General features: G+C 39.4%; 1 protein-coding gene and 1 non-coding gene across 3 annotated transcripts; both read left to right on the top strand.

Moving 5' to 3' along the window:
• The first annotated feature begins 3,221 nt into the window (after positions 1-3,221).
• On the top strand, positions 3,222-3,293 carry trnam-cau. The gene has a single exon. It is a non-coding gene; the product is annotated as a tRNA-Met (tRNA).
• ifitm5 (interferon induced transmembrane protein 5) lies at positions 3,280-9,476 on the top strand. 2 transcript variants are annotated; one of them, XM_042496430.1, is made up of 4 exons: positions 4,276-4,305; positions 4,680-4,840; positions 4,948-5,379; positions 7,453-9,476. In XM_042496430.1, the coding sequence occupies exons 3-4, from the start codon at positions 5,173-5,175 to the stop codon at positions 7,675-7,677; spliced, it is 432 nt and encodes a 143-aa protein (XP_042352364.1). In that variant the 5' UTR covers positions 4,276-4,305; positions 4,680-4,840; positions 4,948-5,172; the 3' UTR covers positions 7,678-9,476. The 2 variants fall into 2 exon arrangements, with proteins under 2 accessions (XP_042352365.1, XP_042352364.1); XM_042496431.1 differs by lacking the exons at positions 4,276-4,305; positions 4,680-4,840 and adding an exon at positions 3,280-3,347.
• The last annotated feature ends 7,533 nt before the right edge of the window (positions 9,477-17,009 follow it).

The raw sequence follows: 17,009 nt of genomic DNA, 5'->3' as shown, positions 1-17,009 counted from the left end.
TCACAACAAACATCTTTACATTGTGACTGGTTTGGCTGCCAAGCTTATTTATCTGCTGAAAACGTAAAAACAGAAAGTTTAAATGCTCGGTTAAATGATGATCTAGACGGGGTGCCTTGTAGCTTGGTGGTTAAAGCAAGTGTCCCGTGTACAGAGGCTGTGTCCTCGCCAAAGTTGTCAGTTTTTTAGCTCTTCCCCTCTCTGAATCCATTTTTCCATATATCCTTTGTGAATAAGATCTCAGACATCCTGAAACTAAAGTCGGCAAACAACAGTTGCCTGAAATCATAAATTCTCTCCAGCTGGGATTTCAGAATTGTCGCTGCCCGCAATAATGATGGTATCGCAATACAGCGATTCTACGATACTTGATACATCGCAAGAAAATCATCTCAATTAAGATCTGTACAACTAAAGAAGAAAGAACACCCTTAGGAAAGTGGAAAAAAATGATCTATGTAGTTATTTAGTGCATTGTAGTGTCAGTTTCACTTAATTTCAACTGTGTCAAATTATCTGGAAATGCCACACAAGAAATTTTAGTTTTCAAAGCAGTATGTTTTTCTATTAATGGCAGACTTTGATCACTGCACTGGGACCATCCATGCATCCACAAACAAAACATGCACATCTAAAACTAATGGCCACAAAGACAGCAATTTATAATCTACTGCATTTATGTCCCCTTTAGGATTATAAACAAGCTATTTCATGCAAAGACCGAAAAATTGTTTTGGTTTCACAATAGGATCCTATATGCAAACACTCGTCCATATGAACAAAACCAAACCTGACATGTATAACAGGATCTAATCCCTCAATCAAGCAGCATATTACTAACACATCAGCAGCTGCCTAACAAAGTAAGATCACACAACAGACATACAAACCCAGCTTTAGGAAGTGGGTTGGGTAATTTATGAGTAATTGTAAGAAATAATGGGTTTTTGCTAAGGACAAGTACCCCAATGGCTAGGTAAAGAGGATCAATATCTGTAATCACAAACAATCTGTAATGTTATATTAAAAGAGAAGCCAAAACACTCTGTAACTTGGGCCACTTTTCATTTCATTTATTGGTTTAGTTAAAACAGGGCCGGTGTACATTGAATTTATTGCACCAGATAAAGCACAATGCTGATGTTCATCTGTTGTCTTTGGGAGTGGCTTTGCTACAATTATAGCAGTATAAAAATGACATCCTCATCATCCTCTACTGCTCTTCCTGAGGTTTCTTCCTTTTTTTCCCGTTCAGGGGTTCTTTTTCGGGAGTTTTTCCTTGAGTGATGTGAGGGTCTAAGGGCAGAGGGATGTCGTACACTGTAAAGCCCTCTGAGACAAACCATGTTTTGTGATAATGGGCTCTATAAATAAAATTGACTTGACTTGACTTGACAATTACATCTAATATTAATAAATACACAAAAGAACAAAAATAGAACATCACATTAATAAATATAAAACATGTAGGTCAGTGCATAAATGTTAAGAGGCATTTCTAGCTCTTATTGACAGTTGATCATTTTTTAACATTAAATTGAGTAAAACTAATCAACTCAATAACATTTGTAGGGAGGACATAGCACTGTTTTGTTGCTGGGATTGAAAAAGGACTTTGGGCAAATATTGTTGAGCAATGTTTCAGACAAAAGTCTTCCATTGCTGATGTCATTGTATGTCTTATTTCTCATTTGACTGTTTGAATGAATTGTTTAAGGAGATGAAGATCAATATGTTGTATTTTGCATAATTTTGTAATAGTGGCTATATTATTATTATTATTATGTGGTCCTGTGCTTTGAGAGCTTGTTAAAAGAGTTTATTAACTGGTAATTGGTAAACGGTTGTTGATTAAGTGGTCCCATTGTTGCTGTTGTACAGGCCTGTGGCACAAAAACACAAATTGCGATAATATCAAAACGTCCATGTATCAACGCTGCACTTGTATAGGAGTAGATAGACCGTATAAATCACACTGTTCTTAAACGATACACCTCAGTAACGTGCCCTGCGGTAGTCTGGCGATCTGTCCAGGGTGTACCCCGCGGCCCTTACGAGGACAAGCGGTTACAGAAAATGACTGACTGACCTCAGTAACACTCTTTGTAAAACCTAGCTATGCCATTGAATCCTGTCCTAAAGGCAACTAGCATCTGGTGGCCGACATTACACAAACGGACGCAGACAAAACCTTTGACCAGTGATGAAAAAACACCATGAAAAACACAATATTGAATGGGCAAGCACGCGGTAGCTTTCTATTGAATTAAAAGTGACTCACCATGTTGTCTCAAAAACCTCAACAGCCGGCTAACGTTAAATCCACATGTGACATTAATTTGATGTCCAGGATCCTTTTGCCGCTCAGTAACGTTATCACCCCGTCATCCACTCTGATGGACATGTCTTTGTTCATTTTCTGCACCGACGTAGGCAGCGCCAATTAATCCCCATTGTTCACCAGTTCATTTTTTTTGGTTAAAGACTGTTAAGTCTCAAGTCATTCTTTCTTGTTGGCTGTATCACATAGATATCTTAAGCACCTGACTTTAGTGGCTTCCGGAATAACTTCGTACCAAACGCTACGGAAATAGTTGCTTCCAGGTGAAATGTGATTGGGTAATTGTAATATCACTGGAAAAAACTTTCTAGTAGTACAACCAATCAACGCGCTCCCGAGCGTGTTTTTCACCCAGCAACTGGCCAAGGTAGGACCACCTTGAGAGGGCTGGACCACTGTATACATATGTATATAAATATATATTTTGTGTACTTTTTTCCAATGCTATAACGTGTCAGCAGGTAATTTTCTTATTACATTTCATTGTGAATTAATGTTTTTCAAAATTACATATAAAAGGCCGTGGCGGTTCCATTTTCTTCAACCTTCCAGTTGTGTCCCACGCTATGGACAAGGCAGTCCTTAACAGAGGTAACATACTTGTAATATCTATCATGTAGTTTCAAATGTTACTTGACTAATTGTTTTCGTGCAAGTGTAGCATACAAATGACCTAATTTTAAAGTTTACGCTTTTATTTTGAAAGGGGGAGACACGGACGTTTCTGTCGCCACATAGGATTTCTGTTTCATCAGGACCTTTTGTAGTTCATGTTAGCGCAAGGACGATGCTGAGCGTTACCGTGAAATGTTCACACTAAATCAAATTTCATAGAACCCTACATACATGATAAAATCCAGCTATTCCACATATTAATCGCAGCAGAGTGGCGCAGCGGAAGCGTGCTGGGCCCATAACCCAGAGGTCGATGGATCGAAACCATCCTCTGCTAAGGCAAGTGACTTTTTTGTACACGTTTCGTACTTCCTTCCGATCGAAGATCCCGGTGAGTCGACCCATCCTGCTGTACTTAGGTGGATTTCGCGCTACCTAAGAATTTGTAATGCATTTTATTAAATATTATGGCTATGATTTGTGATGTTTCAAACGGTGTATTTTGTTGTGTAAGCTATTTGTCATGCACGTAACTTGGACGCGCTCCAATTTGATGCGCACACAGGTTAAAAATTCTTAGGGACAAGCGTTAACGTCTTTCAACACCACAATGTGGAAGCAAGCTTAACTGTGGTCACCACATTTGCTCCAGATGTAGCTGTTTTTAAACTTTGCGCTGTTAACCTGAGAATGCACATTTAAAATAAGTTTTAGAACATATAACACTCAACGGTGCGGCACTTTGCACATTCGCTATCATTGTTTCTCTTAGGTTTAGGTTTATTTATTGAGCACACATTGACAAAAATGGTGTAAGGAGGGAACGTAACCCGATGGGCTTGTACAAGAGTTCCACCCCTTTCAATAATCACAAACAATCCATATTTATAAGGCTGTTTGTGTCCAGTGCTGCGTTAATGTCAGATCAAAATTGGAGAAATGGCCATTAAGAAAGCCACTGGTGCTGAGGATACAATTTTGTAAGCGGCCAGGAGAGGGCATCGATGTTCCACATTTGAATGTTTCCAGTGCTCATTTGCATCTTTAGATATTAATTCAGTTAGTTGTCCATTGTGCTTTGAATGTTTTAGAAAAAAACTCAGTCCTTTAAATTCAGGAAGTTTATGCCAACAATAATGTTTTTTCTTGTGTAAACAAGAAGACTATTTCTTATGTAAACAAGAAAAAATGCAGTATAAGTATAAAGCCAGAGAAGCAGATTTGCCTTAGGCATCTCACTGTATTTGGCTGTTTAACGCTTGTACTTTTTCACAAGGCACTAAGCACCTCTTTTTTGCAGTGGGGATGCTCATCAACAGTAGACTATGGTTGTACGTGGAAACGCCAGTGTGAGTAACTGAGTGAATTTAAAGAGCTTAAAAAATATAAAATTGAGCCAAACTTGCCCTCTAAAAAGAAATACTTAAAGTAACATAGCTTTTTTTGTTTGACCAGCAGTCCAAAAATTAAGTATATTTTGTGTACTATCAGATATCACAATGACAAGCAGCAAACCATCATACGTGAGAAGCTTGAATGACTGAAACTATCAGAAAAGTAAAGAAAAATATCTGTTTAACAACTGATTGTTTGAGCTGACTTCTGGCCAGATCTTGTAACTTGTTACTTGTCTTGTAACTGCAGAAATCAATATCTAACCATATTTTACAAATGTGTTCTAAAATATGGCGTTTTTTCACTCACTTGGTGAACTACAACACAGACTTGCCCCTCAAGGCCTCTGCTAGACAGCACTTCAAATGAATTCCTCCTCAACACCTTCAAGGCTTTTAAACCGCACAACCTTGCCCATACTGATCTCTGCTACCTCCGCCCCAAATCAACCACCTGGCCCAAACCACTAGGACCTCTAAGAAAGCTGAGGTGATGGGCACTTTGATGGAAGAGATGTTACACTGCTCCCATACATCTATTTGCTCCCATGTCTTCTCTCTCATACAGTTTTCTGTCTCTCTGTATCTCTATTTCAGTCTCTCTCAGGCCTCACCACATAATGACAGACCTGCTGTATATTAAAGGACCCTGCCCATGCGTCCTGTCCCGGTCACCTCCCTCTTCTTTGCCCTTTATAAGCCTCTCCCGCACTGCAGGGGGGGCACTACTTTCCAAAGAGGGGACTGTGCACAAGCTTCTGGAAGACTCGCCAGTTTGCATACCCACCTATTTACCCACAGCCGGGGGTCTTCTGACTAACCATGGACAACCATTCATACAACTTCCCCTCAGACTGCACCCCACTCACCAATTGCAAGTCCGCCCGTAAGCCGGCTGGATCCACCGTGGTGAATATGGGCAGCGCTGGCAAGAATCCTCCCCGGGACTATTTGGTCTGGTCGCTGTGCAACACCTTGTACGTTAACTTCTGCTGCCTGGGATTCATGGCTCTCGTCTACTCCATCAAGGTGTGATCTTGTGCTTTTTTTGTGCCACACTTTAGTTGTAAGTTTCAGTTTGGACCATTTTCATGAGACATGCAGCATTCAAGGAATTAGCTGAGGTATCAAAAGGAAGAGGATAGGACGAGACTGCACTGTTTCATGTTTAAGATAAGATGTCCAAACCATGACTGAAGGATTCTCTTATGCATTTTACAGGAGAATCCAACAACACAAGGTATAAGCAGTGGCGTATGTTACAATGGGCCCTTGAGCACACTAGTTATACACAAAAACTAGCAACTGTATAATCTTATCATCTTGTCACATGATCAGATAGGGCCTTGACATTGGATACACACGTTGCCCAGAAAATAGGGATGTACGTTATTGTATTTTTTGGCAATATCCGTTATAGCAAAATATAATAGTTTAATTTGTCACAGATTTCTACTGATGATTTCACAAAAAAACATGATGGGGGTGAGTTTGCCTTATTTAAAGGTTTAAATTGCAAATTGCAGTATTTTTTAATTCAGTGTGAGTTTTTATTAGAACACAGGCATATTTCTAAAGTGGCAATGTGAATTACTCACAAGGACCCATTTTCTGCCCTACATATTGCTTAAAGGCCCACTCTATATGGGCCATGGGCCCCCTCACTCCATTGGCACCAGTGCAACTGCCCTGTCTGCACTGCACTCTACCTGTCTATATTTATGCCACGGGGGCTAAGTTTATTTTACAGTGTTTTTAGATATTTTTTAGCCTCCACAATACATTGCAATTTCAGCATGACTATTGATGTTTAAATTGGTTAATAAAACTGATAAATTAATTGATAGGGTAGAAACACTGGAGTATACTTGGCAAGAAAAGACAGCAATTTGGAAATTAGTCAACAATATGCAATATAACTTACAGTTTTAATAGTTCCAGTCTGGCACAGCCTAATCTGGGGAGGTAAATAATGTACAATGTTTACAGCCTTTTGTATTGCAAGTTTGGCAGGAATAGACCAAAGGTGGGCCGAGTTGGCAAGGAAAGCTAACAACGGGCATGTTGTGGCAAATGCCACATTGGGAAATATGACACAGGCAAACACCAGCAGTACAGTATCATTTCTAAAAGAACAAGAAGCAACTTGACATTAGTTTTCGCAATAGTAAAGTGGAAATTCAGCCTGGCTGTCTAGAGTGTCAGACTTGTGTAACGGGTTGAGTGATGCAATGAAAGCAAGAGTTGTTTCACCATAAAATCTTTTTTTGTAAAATGTAAAAAAGCAATATGCACACTGCAGAGGCCTGTTATTGTCCCTGGTCAGATGTGTGCCCTTCACCACAGGAATGGGACTGTGGAGAAACAGAACGTAACTTAAACAAAAGCTTTTCTCGTTAAAATATCCTTAAAAATGCTATGTCCAAAGCAGGATTGAACAAACTGTGTGACTACCTGAACAAACAGGTTTCTGAGAAACTTACCACAAAAGGGTGTGTGTACCGTTTGCTGAAGCCTTTTTTATAACTTTTTAGTTGTCTACATGGGGCGCAGCAGTTCTGAATCACAGGCTTAGTATTGGCTCAGTGCTCAAATTAAAGACAGGGACTGGCTGCTTGTCTGGAGTTAAAAATGGCGTAATTGGCATCTTCCTAATGGGCAAGTACTCATGGGAAATTAGAGAGTGCTAGAGAAAGACTTGGCCTGGTCCGTTCCAAAATATATATGGATACACTTAGAAGCAGCTCAAGGATTTCATATCACTCCACCCTTGCTCAACCTTGAGTCTGTGCTCTGTGGAAAAACTGGGGATTATGGGACAGGCTTTGATGAACTAGTTGTAAACAAAGACAGGACTGAACATTATAATATGACTTTCCTTGTTCTCCTCCTCTCACTATTTACAGTACACATGGCTGTAGATACAAACTCAGCATTTTTATTCTTTATGAACATAAATTGTCTCACTGCCATGCAGTAGAGACAAAGCTTTTATGTCTTTAACGGTCTTTAATTATGAGCTTAGTGCTTTTCTCTATTACTTGATACCAACCTCAGTAATTGAATGTCATAATTCAAGTGTGTGTGTATTTATCTATTTAGGCAAGGGACCAAAAGACTCAGGGCAACCTGCAGCTGGCACAGGAGTGTTCAGACAAGGCAAAGTGGTACAACATCCTGGCAGCCGGCTGGAACCTGCTGATTCCACTTCTGGCCATTGTCCTGCTCGTCCTGCTGCTTGTCCACCTGGGCACGTCCCAGGAGGGCTCCTACGACTTCTTCGGAGAGAATGGATTCCAAAACTTCATGAAACTGTTCAGCTGGTAGATGGAGGCAAAGGAAGAGAAATAAAAAAACAGAACAAAAATACAGATCAGTCTCAAAGTCAACCCATTCACACTTACTGGGAGAGGGCTGATATAATAGCTAAGAATTTTAGCCAGTCTAACTGAACGATAAAGGAAATCTACTTGAAATTAGGACCTGTGCTAGACTAAAGTCTGCTCAGTACTAAAATAATCCTAACTGGTGAGACAACCAAAATCGCCAGAGTAAATTATACCATTGTACATTTCTGCAAACCACAAATGTGTTACTTTTATAAATTATTATATCGCTGATACTTTAAAACTTTACATTTCTTTACATTTGAACAACGCTGTGGTTAACAGGTGATTATGTTTGGGCAGAAGACATACTTGGTTATGGTTCGTAGAAGATCAAGTCTTAAAATACCCAGTTTTGGTAGGAAACTGCTTTTCTTCATACTATCTCATGTGGAAAGACAGTAATGATTTGCTTAAAAAACCAATCATGTTTGGTAGCTAAAAAGTAGCTGGAACACAGTATGATTTGCTAAAAAAACAATCGCGTTTCATGGCAACATCCTGACAGAAAACATGGTGATGTCCTGGTAAAACATCTGCTTTTCTTGGCACTATTCCCAGTGTAAGCATAGTGACACATTACAAAAAAGAAGAAGGGATGGTGGTAAAAAAGCTGCTGGAAACACGTGTTGCTAAAAAAAACCATACAAAAAAACTCCACAGCCCCATTTTGTGGTTAAAACAGTGCTAGAAACACAGCTATACTTTGTTTAAAAGATTTAAAATAAGAAATAAGATTTTTTTTTGTTTGTTGGTCTGCAGCTTGGAAGGTTTCTTCCCTATGTGACATGCCTTTCAACTGCAGCTCATATATTACGCCTTTTTAGGAACTCTGACATGATCAGATAAAACGTACAAATGTAACATTTCTGTGGTTTGCAGACAATGCCAACATTTTCTTCTGGTGACTTGGCTGAATGAGAAGCCTTGATTTGCATATTACAAGAATGTCCTATTTGGGATGCTTCAATACTAATGCTGGTGTAAGAAATTAGGCTAATAAAATATTAAAACAGGACATTCAACCACTAAGTAAGAGTTATGTTATAGATAAGAGTAACAAATATAGATAAAACATAGTGGGCTACTTTTGGACCAGTGACCTAAAACTAATGATATAAGTTTATGTTCAGTAAAAGCAACACAATGGTTTGACCAACTTTGGTGAGTGCTATAGGATATACATATTGGTGCACAACTAACTCTAATATCAATATAAAAGGGAGTTCAGCTTACATCTGCCAGTCTCCCAGACACGGTCAGTAGAAATGTGAAGTTGATTAAAGACTGAACAGCCTGAAATGAAAAAGAGTGAAACAAACAGAGTTAAGAAAAGCTGAGAGTTTGAGCAAGCAGCTTCCCTGGGTCATTTTCATTATTATTTATTGTATTTATGTAGAATGGAAGTTTTATGACAGCTGAAATTATTTCTAGTAAGGGTAGAAAGAGCAGAGAAAATAGGACTGTGGAGCCAAAGTCTGAATGATAAAATGATGAGGAGCCACCTGACAAAAGGACAACATTCACCTCCAATTGATAGTTACCTATTTTTCTTCTTTTAGCATTTTTTTTAAACTTTCTTTTTTACAACCTACATCTGTTTTTGGTCATTATTCATGTATTTTTTTATCAGTATTTTGTTGTGTTGAGAATTCTAATTTCACATCATCATATTACTGACCTCTTGTGAGTGAGCTAAATAAACCAGATACTGTTTACTCAGTATTGCATTGAAACACAAATCAGCCTTTATTTTCTCTGTCACATGATGCTTTTACCTACAAAAATCTGTTAACAATCTCCAGGTGTTCTTCAAATCCCCTCTCAGCTAATGAAAACAGATATAAAGAGATGTTTGTTCAAATGGTGGTTGCAGTTCTGCTGCTGTACCTACGCCCAGTTTAAAAGTGATCATTTTGGGCTCCATAGGTTTGATTCTGGGGCGTGTTTGAGGGAACGGGTTGTTTTCATCCCAGCTGTGAGCCTGCTGCTGTACCAACTATACAGAACATCCCGTTTTAGCAAGCTGTATAAGTGTGCCCTCAGCTGTAAGGCAGGGCCGCCCATGCAGTCAGACCACTACAGAGGAGGCAGTGGCCATGTATAGGCATGCAGCAGGATGAGATGGATCACTTCCACTCAATCTGTGTGAAACACATGCAATTTTATATTAGCTCTTTGCAGGCTGATTAATGTGACAGGAAACTCTTTGTAGCCCATGCCAACATGTGGATACAACTACCTGGTCCCACCTTTAGGGTTATTATCATAGATGTATGTTGTTCTACAAAACCAAAGAACTATATATCAAATTCAATTAAAACCCCCAAATTCAGGCTTTAAAATATACCATATATGCATGCTAAATCCCATAGAAACAGTGAAATAATGCACCAGACAAAACAAGTATTTTTCCTTTTCATGTATTTCAGAATAGCTTGTGTTAGTATTGAATTAAGACATGAAACAAGCTAATTTAGAAATTCTGAGATTCAAAATTTCAGCAGTGTTTCCATGTGGTGTGCTAACATTGCTGTATTTTTTGTGATTTCAATATTTCAACTGCAAGCAAAAATGGTTTTGCCTGACATGGATGTCATTAGCTGTATTTTGTAATGTATGCAGTGATGAGGACAGGTGGTGGGCAGGCATGCAAACCAAGTTAGTCCTTGCATATGATACATGACATACTGTACACCCACTGAGATGCCCTAACAACACACACACTAAATCTGAACGTCCTACACAAAACTTTCAGAGGCTCCACGTCTTCCTGCTCCTTGTCCATCATCTTTGATGACTTGGGTGTCCCGCTCCTCCAGACCTCCCACCCTCTGGACTCCCATCATATTAGCAGCCTCTTCTTTGCTCACAACTTTATTTATACACACCCAAATTACAGCCTCTAGCTTCCAACTTTCTATTTTGTTCCTGTGGTTAGAGAGAAATGCTTACAGATGTCTGAGCCATGGAGAATTACAGGCTGGGAGCTGGCACTGCAGTGGGAAGCAGCGTTAACTTCTCGCTGTACAGATGAGGCCTGGCGAAACAGGAGGAAGACATGCAGGACGGACAAACTTGGCATGTCAAGAGCCAGGTTCAACAAGGTTATCCTCTAACCCTAAGTTGAACAGCCATGTTTAGTACTTATCTTTACCTCAGCTGTTTCATAAAATAGGGAGTTTTCTCAAATTAACACAATGTTAATTTTATTATTAATCATAGACTATCACGCATTGGTTTAGGGACTACGATTTTGAAGCCTCAGGTTTGGCATTTCAGTCATTGCCATCTTGGTGCAGAGTGGATCTGATTGAGAAGCCGAGGACACTATCAGCCAAAGCCAAAGTCCCGCAAGTCACTCAAAGTGGACCACCCTTGATTATGCATAACTTAAAAGTAACATTATGAAGCTTTTCAACATGAAAATCGCAGTTTCATATTCCATCTAACAGAACACAAGGAGAATGGTGGAGAACAAGGAGAATGGTGTCTACTGGTGCCTGCTTGTAGCACTATGTAACTTGGCCAGTGGGCCGCAATCCTCTCGCACACCAGCCTTCAGCTAAAAAGAAGCCAGTTAGCTCATCTCAATACACCTCTGCTCTTGTTGATCTTCAAGTAAGCCTTACAAATTTGAAATCCTACAAATCTATCTCAACTAGCACATAATAAATTACCATCTCGGATGCAGACATTTAGCCATGGCCTATATACATCATGGCAACAGTCTACCGGAGTGCACACAAATATTGCCTTCCCTAGTCCAAGAAAAAGCCAAGAGGCTCCTATAAGCTGCACACTTTACTGCACCCCACAGTACAGTATTGGAGAGAACAAACTATTGATTTTCTTTGACCCTTACCAGTGATCCCTATTAGACCAAGGTGTGCAGAGCTGACACTGCGCACAACAGGGTGCAATGGTTCAGGAGGAAAGCTCATGGAATATCCAATGTGGAAAAGGTTCACCAACTTTTTTTTTCTTTTTATGATTACTTCTGCATCATCTCTGAGTCTATATGCTATTTTTTTTTATTTCGCAAAACCACAAACCTTACCCAAACCAGTAAAACATTTTATATTTCTGGCAAAACTCTTCAAAACTTAAAAATGTGTTTTTGTGTTATTATAGCACATGCAAACCATCATTTGAAAAAGCACAATAAGCAACAAATTGGCATTAATAAAAGCACTTGTTGCTACAATGATGGCAATGCATGTAGATGCAACAGCCAGCAGCTCCTCAAATCCTTGCTACTTTTTTGCTATATTTTGCTATATTTTTCTAGTTTTTCGACTCCACAGCCCACTCTGCTGAAGCACGACTGTTCTACAATAGAGAAGCACTTATCAACATCGGGAAAAGTTGTGTGGGGTTTGGACTGAATGCAGCAGACCGTGAGAGGATCTCCATTAACGGCACACGCCAAGCGGCTAGTCAGACCACAGGGGAGAAACAAAACCAAAAGCTGAAGAGAGGGAGGAGAGCTGGTATCAGGGCGAGACTGACCAGACTTGGACCGAGAGCTGCTCCTCTACCAAGCCTTCTTTTGCCTAATGTCCAGTCGCAGGAGAATAAAGTGGATGAGATGGGATTGAGGCTCACTCAGCAACAGGACATCTGAGACTGTTCTGCACACAACTTCACAGAGCCATGGTTTACCCCAAACATCTCGCATCAGGCTGTCGCACTGGAAGGGTGGACCTTGTTGGCAGCCAAAAGGACTCAAGACTCTGATGCAAATTCAAAAATTGCACTGCAGGAATTGAATGATGCCATCAGTAGCAACATGCCTGAGCAACCGGATGGAATCTTCATAGTCAGGGCCGTACAGAGACCTTTGAAGGGGCAGGTGCTCAAAGTTTAAACGGGGCACAAGGAGCACGTATTTGAAGCACCACAGAGAAACATACCTTACAGTATAGCTGGTTAAATGGTAGCAACCTATATTCATAAAGAGTGTAACATGGACTCAACATACATCACTGTCCTCTCCTTGCGAGGCATCTCTGCAGAATGAAATATGACGAAGATGAACTACAATCTGATGCACATAAAACACACACACACAGAGTGACATTTCATACCTTCTCAAGGCATATACTCTATAACCAACATGAAATTGCTCCATGGTGCTGATTCGCAGCACTAGTAATTAAGTAAAAATTAATCTAATGATATAAAAATCATGTATTTAGATGTATTTGGGCTTTCATTCAGTTTGACTGACAGCAAAGTTATAAAAGTTTATAAAACTACATTTTATACTAATGCATAATATATTTATTTTGTGTGTATACAACTAGAAACAAGTAGTGTACTGATATGTTTAAACAATAGGTTGAGAAAATCACAATTCAAATTCTTCTAATTATTACTATTGTTATTGTTGTATATGTAGGCTACATTGCATAGTTTTACTGAAATAACATACAGTATAGCCTATGCCTCATTGCCTCTACAAACACAGGAAACCCACTGCAACTGACAGTAAAATTATACATCTCTCTAATGCACTCGGCCAAAGACAAAAGAAACATATAGAAACAAAAAGAAGCCTGACTCAGCATGTGTCATTAACTCGGCTATCATTCATGAGAGGTGAGTGTGTGCAGACTCAGTTGCACACACTCACTTGCTCATGCTCACTTTACTTCGTCAGTCATCTTTCAATGAAAGAATACACCAGATGTGCACAAACAAATATCGCTGCACATCCTACTCACCGGAGTCATTGGGCTATCAGCTGTTAAATAATTAGCAGCGCGAAGGAACAGGGCTCCACTGGGCACGTCCGGGCACGTCTGGCCCAGTCTCGCGAGTGACGAAGTGTGGGCACGTTTACGTGGATCATGTGACCGACCGAGGGCAACCACATACACACACACATACTCGACAAAAGGGCACTTTGGGCATCGAGAGGAAAAGGGGCAGGGGCTCCCGCCCCCCCCCCCCCCCCCCCCCCCCCCTGCACGTGCCAGTTCATAGTAGCTGCTGATTTCAGTGAACTCATCCTTCATCTCCAGAGATGTAGCAGGATCAAGGACAAATGTAATTTGACAAATAAATTTACTTTCTTCTTCTACCTTGAGGATTTTGCTTTTTCTGTGTGCAAGGCATAGCATTCTGCAATAATCTTGACATACATGTAGTAAATACACATACTCACAAGTATTCAAATGTGTAAAGTATGGATTTGTATTCCCAGCATAACACACTATCAGACTTCATCTACATCACATGTAATATTGCCTCGAACTAAGCAGCATTTATATCTGTATACACAGGCAATTGGCAAACTAGTGTAGCATTGTAGAGACTAATGTTTACAGTTTTGCTAGAAGTCTTATTTAATTGCAAACTGAGTGTAAAGCAGAGAATGTACATTCAGTTTTACACACCTGGTTATTGCATCAGCTACGAGTGTTAATAGTTTAAGAGATAGGGTTTCAAGAATAATTGTAAGATTTCAAACACTGAGAAAAGAATTGTAATGTGCTCAGTAAATGGCATGGCCATCTGCATTACAGGTAGCAAAAATGACCTGGCCCAGCAGGGGCTGAAACTCAGCTCACTCGAAGAAATAAATTGGGCTGCTTTTGGTTCCCTTACTCAGCAATAAACTGGCTCAGTTCCAGCTGCTGACACTGCCATCATTGGGCTGTTATTGAAAATGACGTGTCCAAACATCAACCCAAACTTGCTACGCCGAAGGAAATGAGTCCAGCCACATTCTGTTGCTCGTCTCAGCTGAGACTTGAAATGAATGACATCTTAGAATCGGGCAAAATAAACTGCCCCAATTCCATCCGTGGACTGCCATCTCTGAGATGTTAGATTATGACATTTCTTACTAAAAAAGTAATACTTAACCGAAATGTGGCGAATACACACATAGAGAAACATAGATATTTTTATCCTTCCACATAATGTAGCAAACATTGCTTCTAAGCCTTTGTTTGAACAGTTGCTGTTTAGACATGTTGATAATTACAACATTGGATTATCCATGAAATCTGGTAGGTAGAGTTATATGATTTATTGATGCTGCTCACTTCAGTGCCACCTAAATTAAGGCAAATTGGCTCAACAGTATGGGTACACAGAACTCATTTGAACATAAAATCTGAACTTTGAGCTGCCTCTTCATGTCCTAACTAGTCCCACTGTGGCATGCAGTAATCTACCTCTGGGACATTTTCCCAGCTCTACATGTGAAATTGGAAACAGGTTGAATTACTTGGCTGTTATACAAAGTGTTTTCTAGAGGATCTATAATATGCATTTTTAATCAATAAAAACACACAGGAGGTGACCATAGCTCACAATAACACTTCACACATCACTGTCAGTGATGCAGTTTTAATTAGGCATGAATTTAGATTTTTTGGTAATCTGTAGGGACAGTTAAAATGTATCATTACATTATTATATATGTAAGGCCCTATTAGAGTGAATACTAATGTAGAAGCTCTGTTTTTTTTGATTGATAATGGATATGTGGTATAGTCATTCAGCTAGTTTCCCTGTTCAAAGGGCAAGTTAAGTCCAAGTTAAGACATGATCAAAATCAGACCTACATTTTAACACCCTGGAAAAAGACACAAGATGCCTCAGTGTCAGTACAATCTTTCGAGAGTATTTTCAGAGCTTAATTTTTGAGGTTAAAGCTGGTTAGTGTAAACCTGTTCGAGATCCCGTTCTAGTATTTGTGTAGAAAATGACACATAAGTGACTCATTGTCTCCTTTCTCTCTTTTGTAGGGTAATAGAAACATGCAAGCCAAGCATGTAGTTAGTTCAGTCACTCCAAATTACAGCAACTTTGAGTCCAAATGTGAGCCTCCCAAAATCTGAGATCCATTATCTTTTTCCTACTGAGTTCCTGCCATGTGGACAGAATGTCTGCATAGCATACACAGGATATATGCCGTATGCATATAACTCTTTTTTAGTGGAAGTGCCATGCTTTTGGTCCAGTGAGTGCCTGACCCCTTGTGGCCTGCTTGACTTAAAGAAATGCACAAATTTGGATCTCCAGCTGTAAGATTGGCAAAAATACAATGTGTATCAAACACACTGTGTGAGCATATTTATAGCATGAAACTACATATCAACTGACAAACTTGCAAAAATCATATTGTTTTAGCACCAAACCAATTATGTATCATGTTTGCAGCTGCTCAAAAAGCTGCTGAGGATATGTTGGGTTACATAACCATCCCATACTGTTACTGTATATACAGGCCTGTGCGTGAGAAGGAAATTGATTCCAGGACACTCATAAACTGTGAACAGATCAAATGCTTTTTGTACTAGTGGTCGGGACTAACAAAGTACATTTACTCAAGTATTGTATTTAAAGTGAAAGTTCACTCTTCAAATCAAAAATACATATTTCCCTCCCACCTGAAGTGCTATTTGTAAATCTAAATTGTTTTGGTCTGAGTTGTTGAGTTTTTGAGATAACAGTTGTAGAGATGTCCTTGCACTTTTGCTCCACTGTATCTCAGAGGCAAATACTGCACTTTTTACACCACTGCATTTATTTGATAACTCAAGTTACTTTGCTGAAAATGCTGAAATATATAGCTGAAAAAGAACAATAGTGTGGATGCTTTGAAGCATCCACACTAATAATACAACATACATTATTCTGAAATTGACCATTTTGCAAGAAAAGTGCTTTTACTTTTGGTACTATAAGTATATGGTGATGCTCATATGCTTGTATTTAGCTTAAGTAAAATTTTGAATGCAGGAGTTTTACTTTTAACACAGGATTTCTACAGTGTGGTATCGTTACTTTTACTTAAAAAAGATTAGTACTTCCTCCGCCACTGGTCTGTCACTATTGCTGGTTATGCAACCAGGCAGCAGAATTAAAAAAATAAGTTAGGAAAAAGGTAACTTACCTGTAAACAACAAGGAAACATTTAAAATGAAAGCATAATCAACAGAAAGGCATTTTTTTAAAATACATTTTCATTGTGTTGTTGTTGACTCAACCCTATTTTGTGTTTTCTCTGCACCTCATGGCTGCTAGTTTTGCAGGACAAAAAATAAGCAGGCAACTCCCACATTCATCATCAGTACTGAAAGTACAGAGCATATAATCACAGACAGATTTGAACCACTAGGGGGATCAACTTACAGTTTTTTCCTTACTCATCTTCTTTCTCTTTGTCTCTTGTGTAACTGGCAACACCTTAGCCTAAAGCCGTAATCGGGATAGCACTAGTGACTTTGCTTGCTTGTCTTATAGACTGTC

This window comes from Plectropomus leopardus, chromosome 11 (genome assembly GCF_008729295.1).
Source record: "Plectropomus leopardus isolate mb chromosome 11, YSFRI_Pleo_2.0, whole genome shotgun sequence".
NCBI lineage: Eukaryota > Metazoa > Chordata > Actinopteri > Perciformes > Serranidae > Plectropomus > Plectropomus leopardus.
Note: the sequence above shows the minus strand (reverse complement) of the source record. Positions and strands in the feature narration are given on the sequence as shown.

What these genes read in the sequence shown, in the direction of transcription:
- ifitm5 (XM_042496431.1), top strand. Translation starts at nt 5,173, where the DNA reads ATGGACAACCATTCATACAACTTCCCCTCAGACTGCACCCCACTCACC. An exon ending in CTCTCGTCTACTCCATCAAG is followed by an intron (nt 5,380 to 7,452) that starts GTGTGATCTTGT and finishes TTATCTATTTAG; the next exon opens with GCAAGGGACCAAAAGACTCA.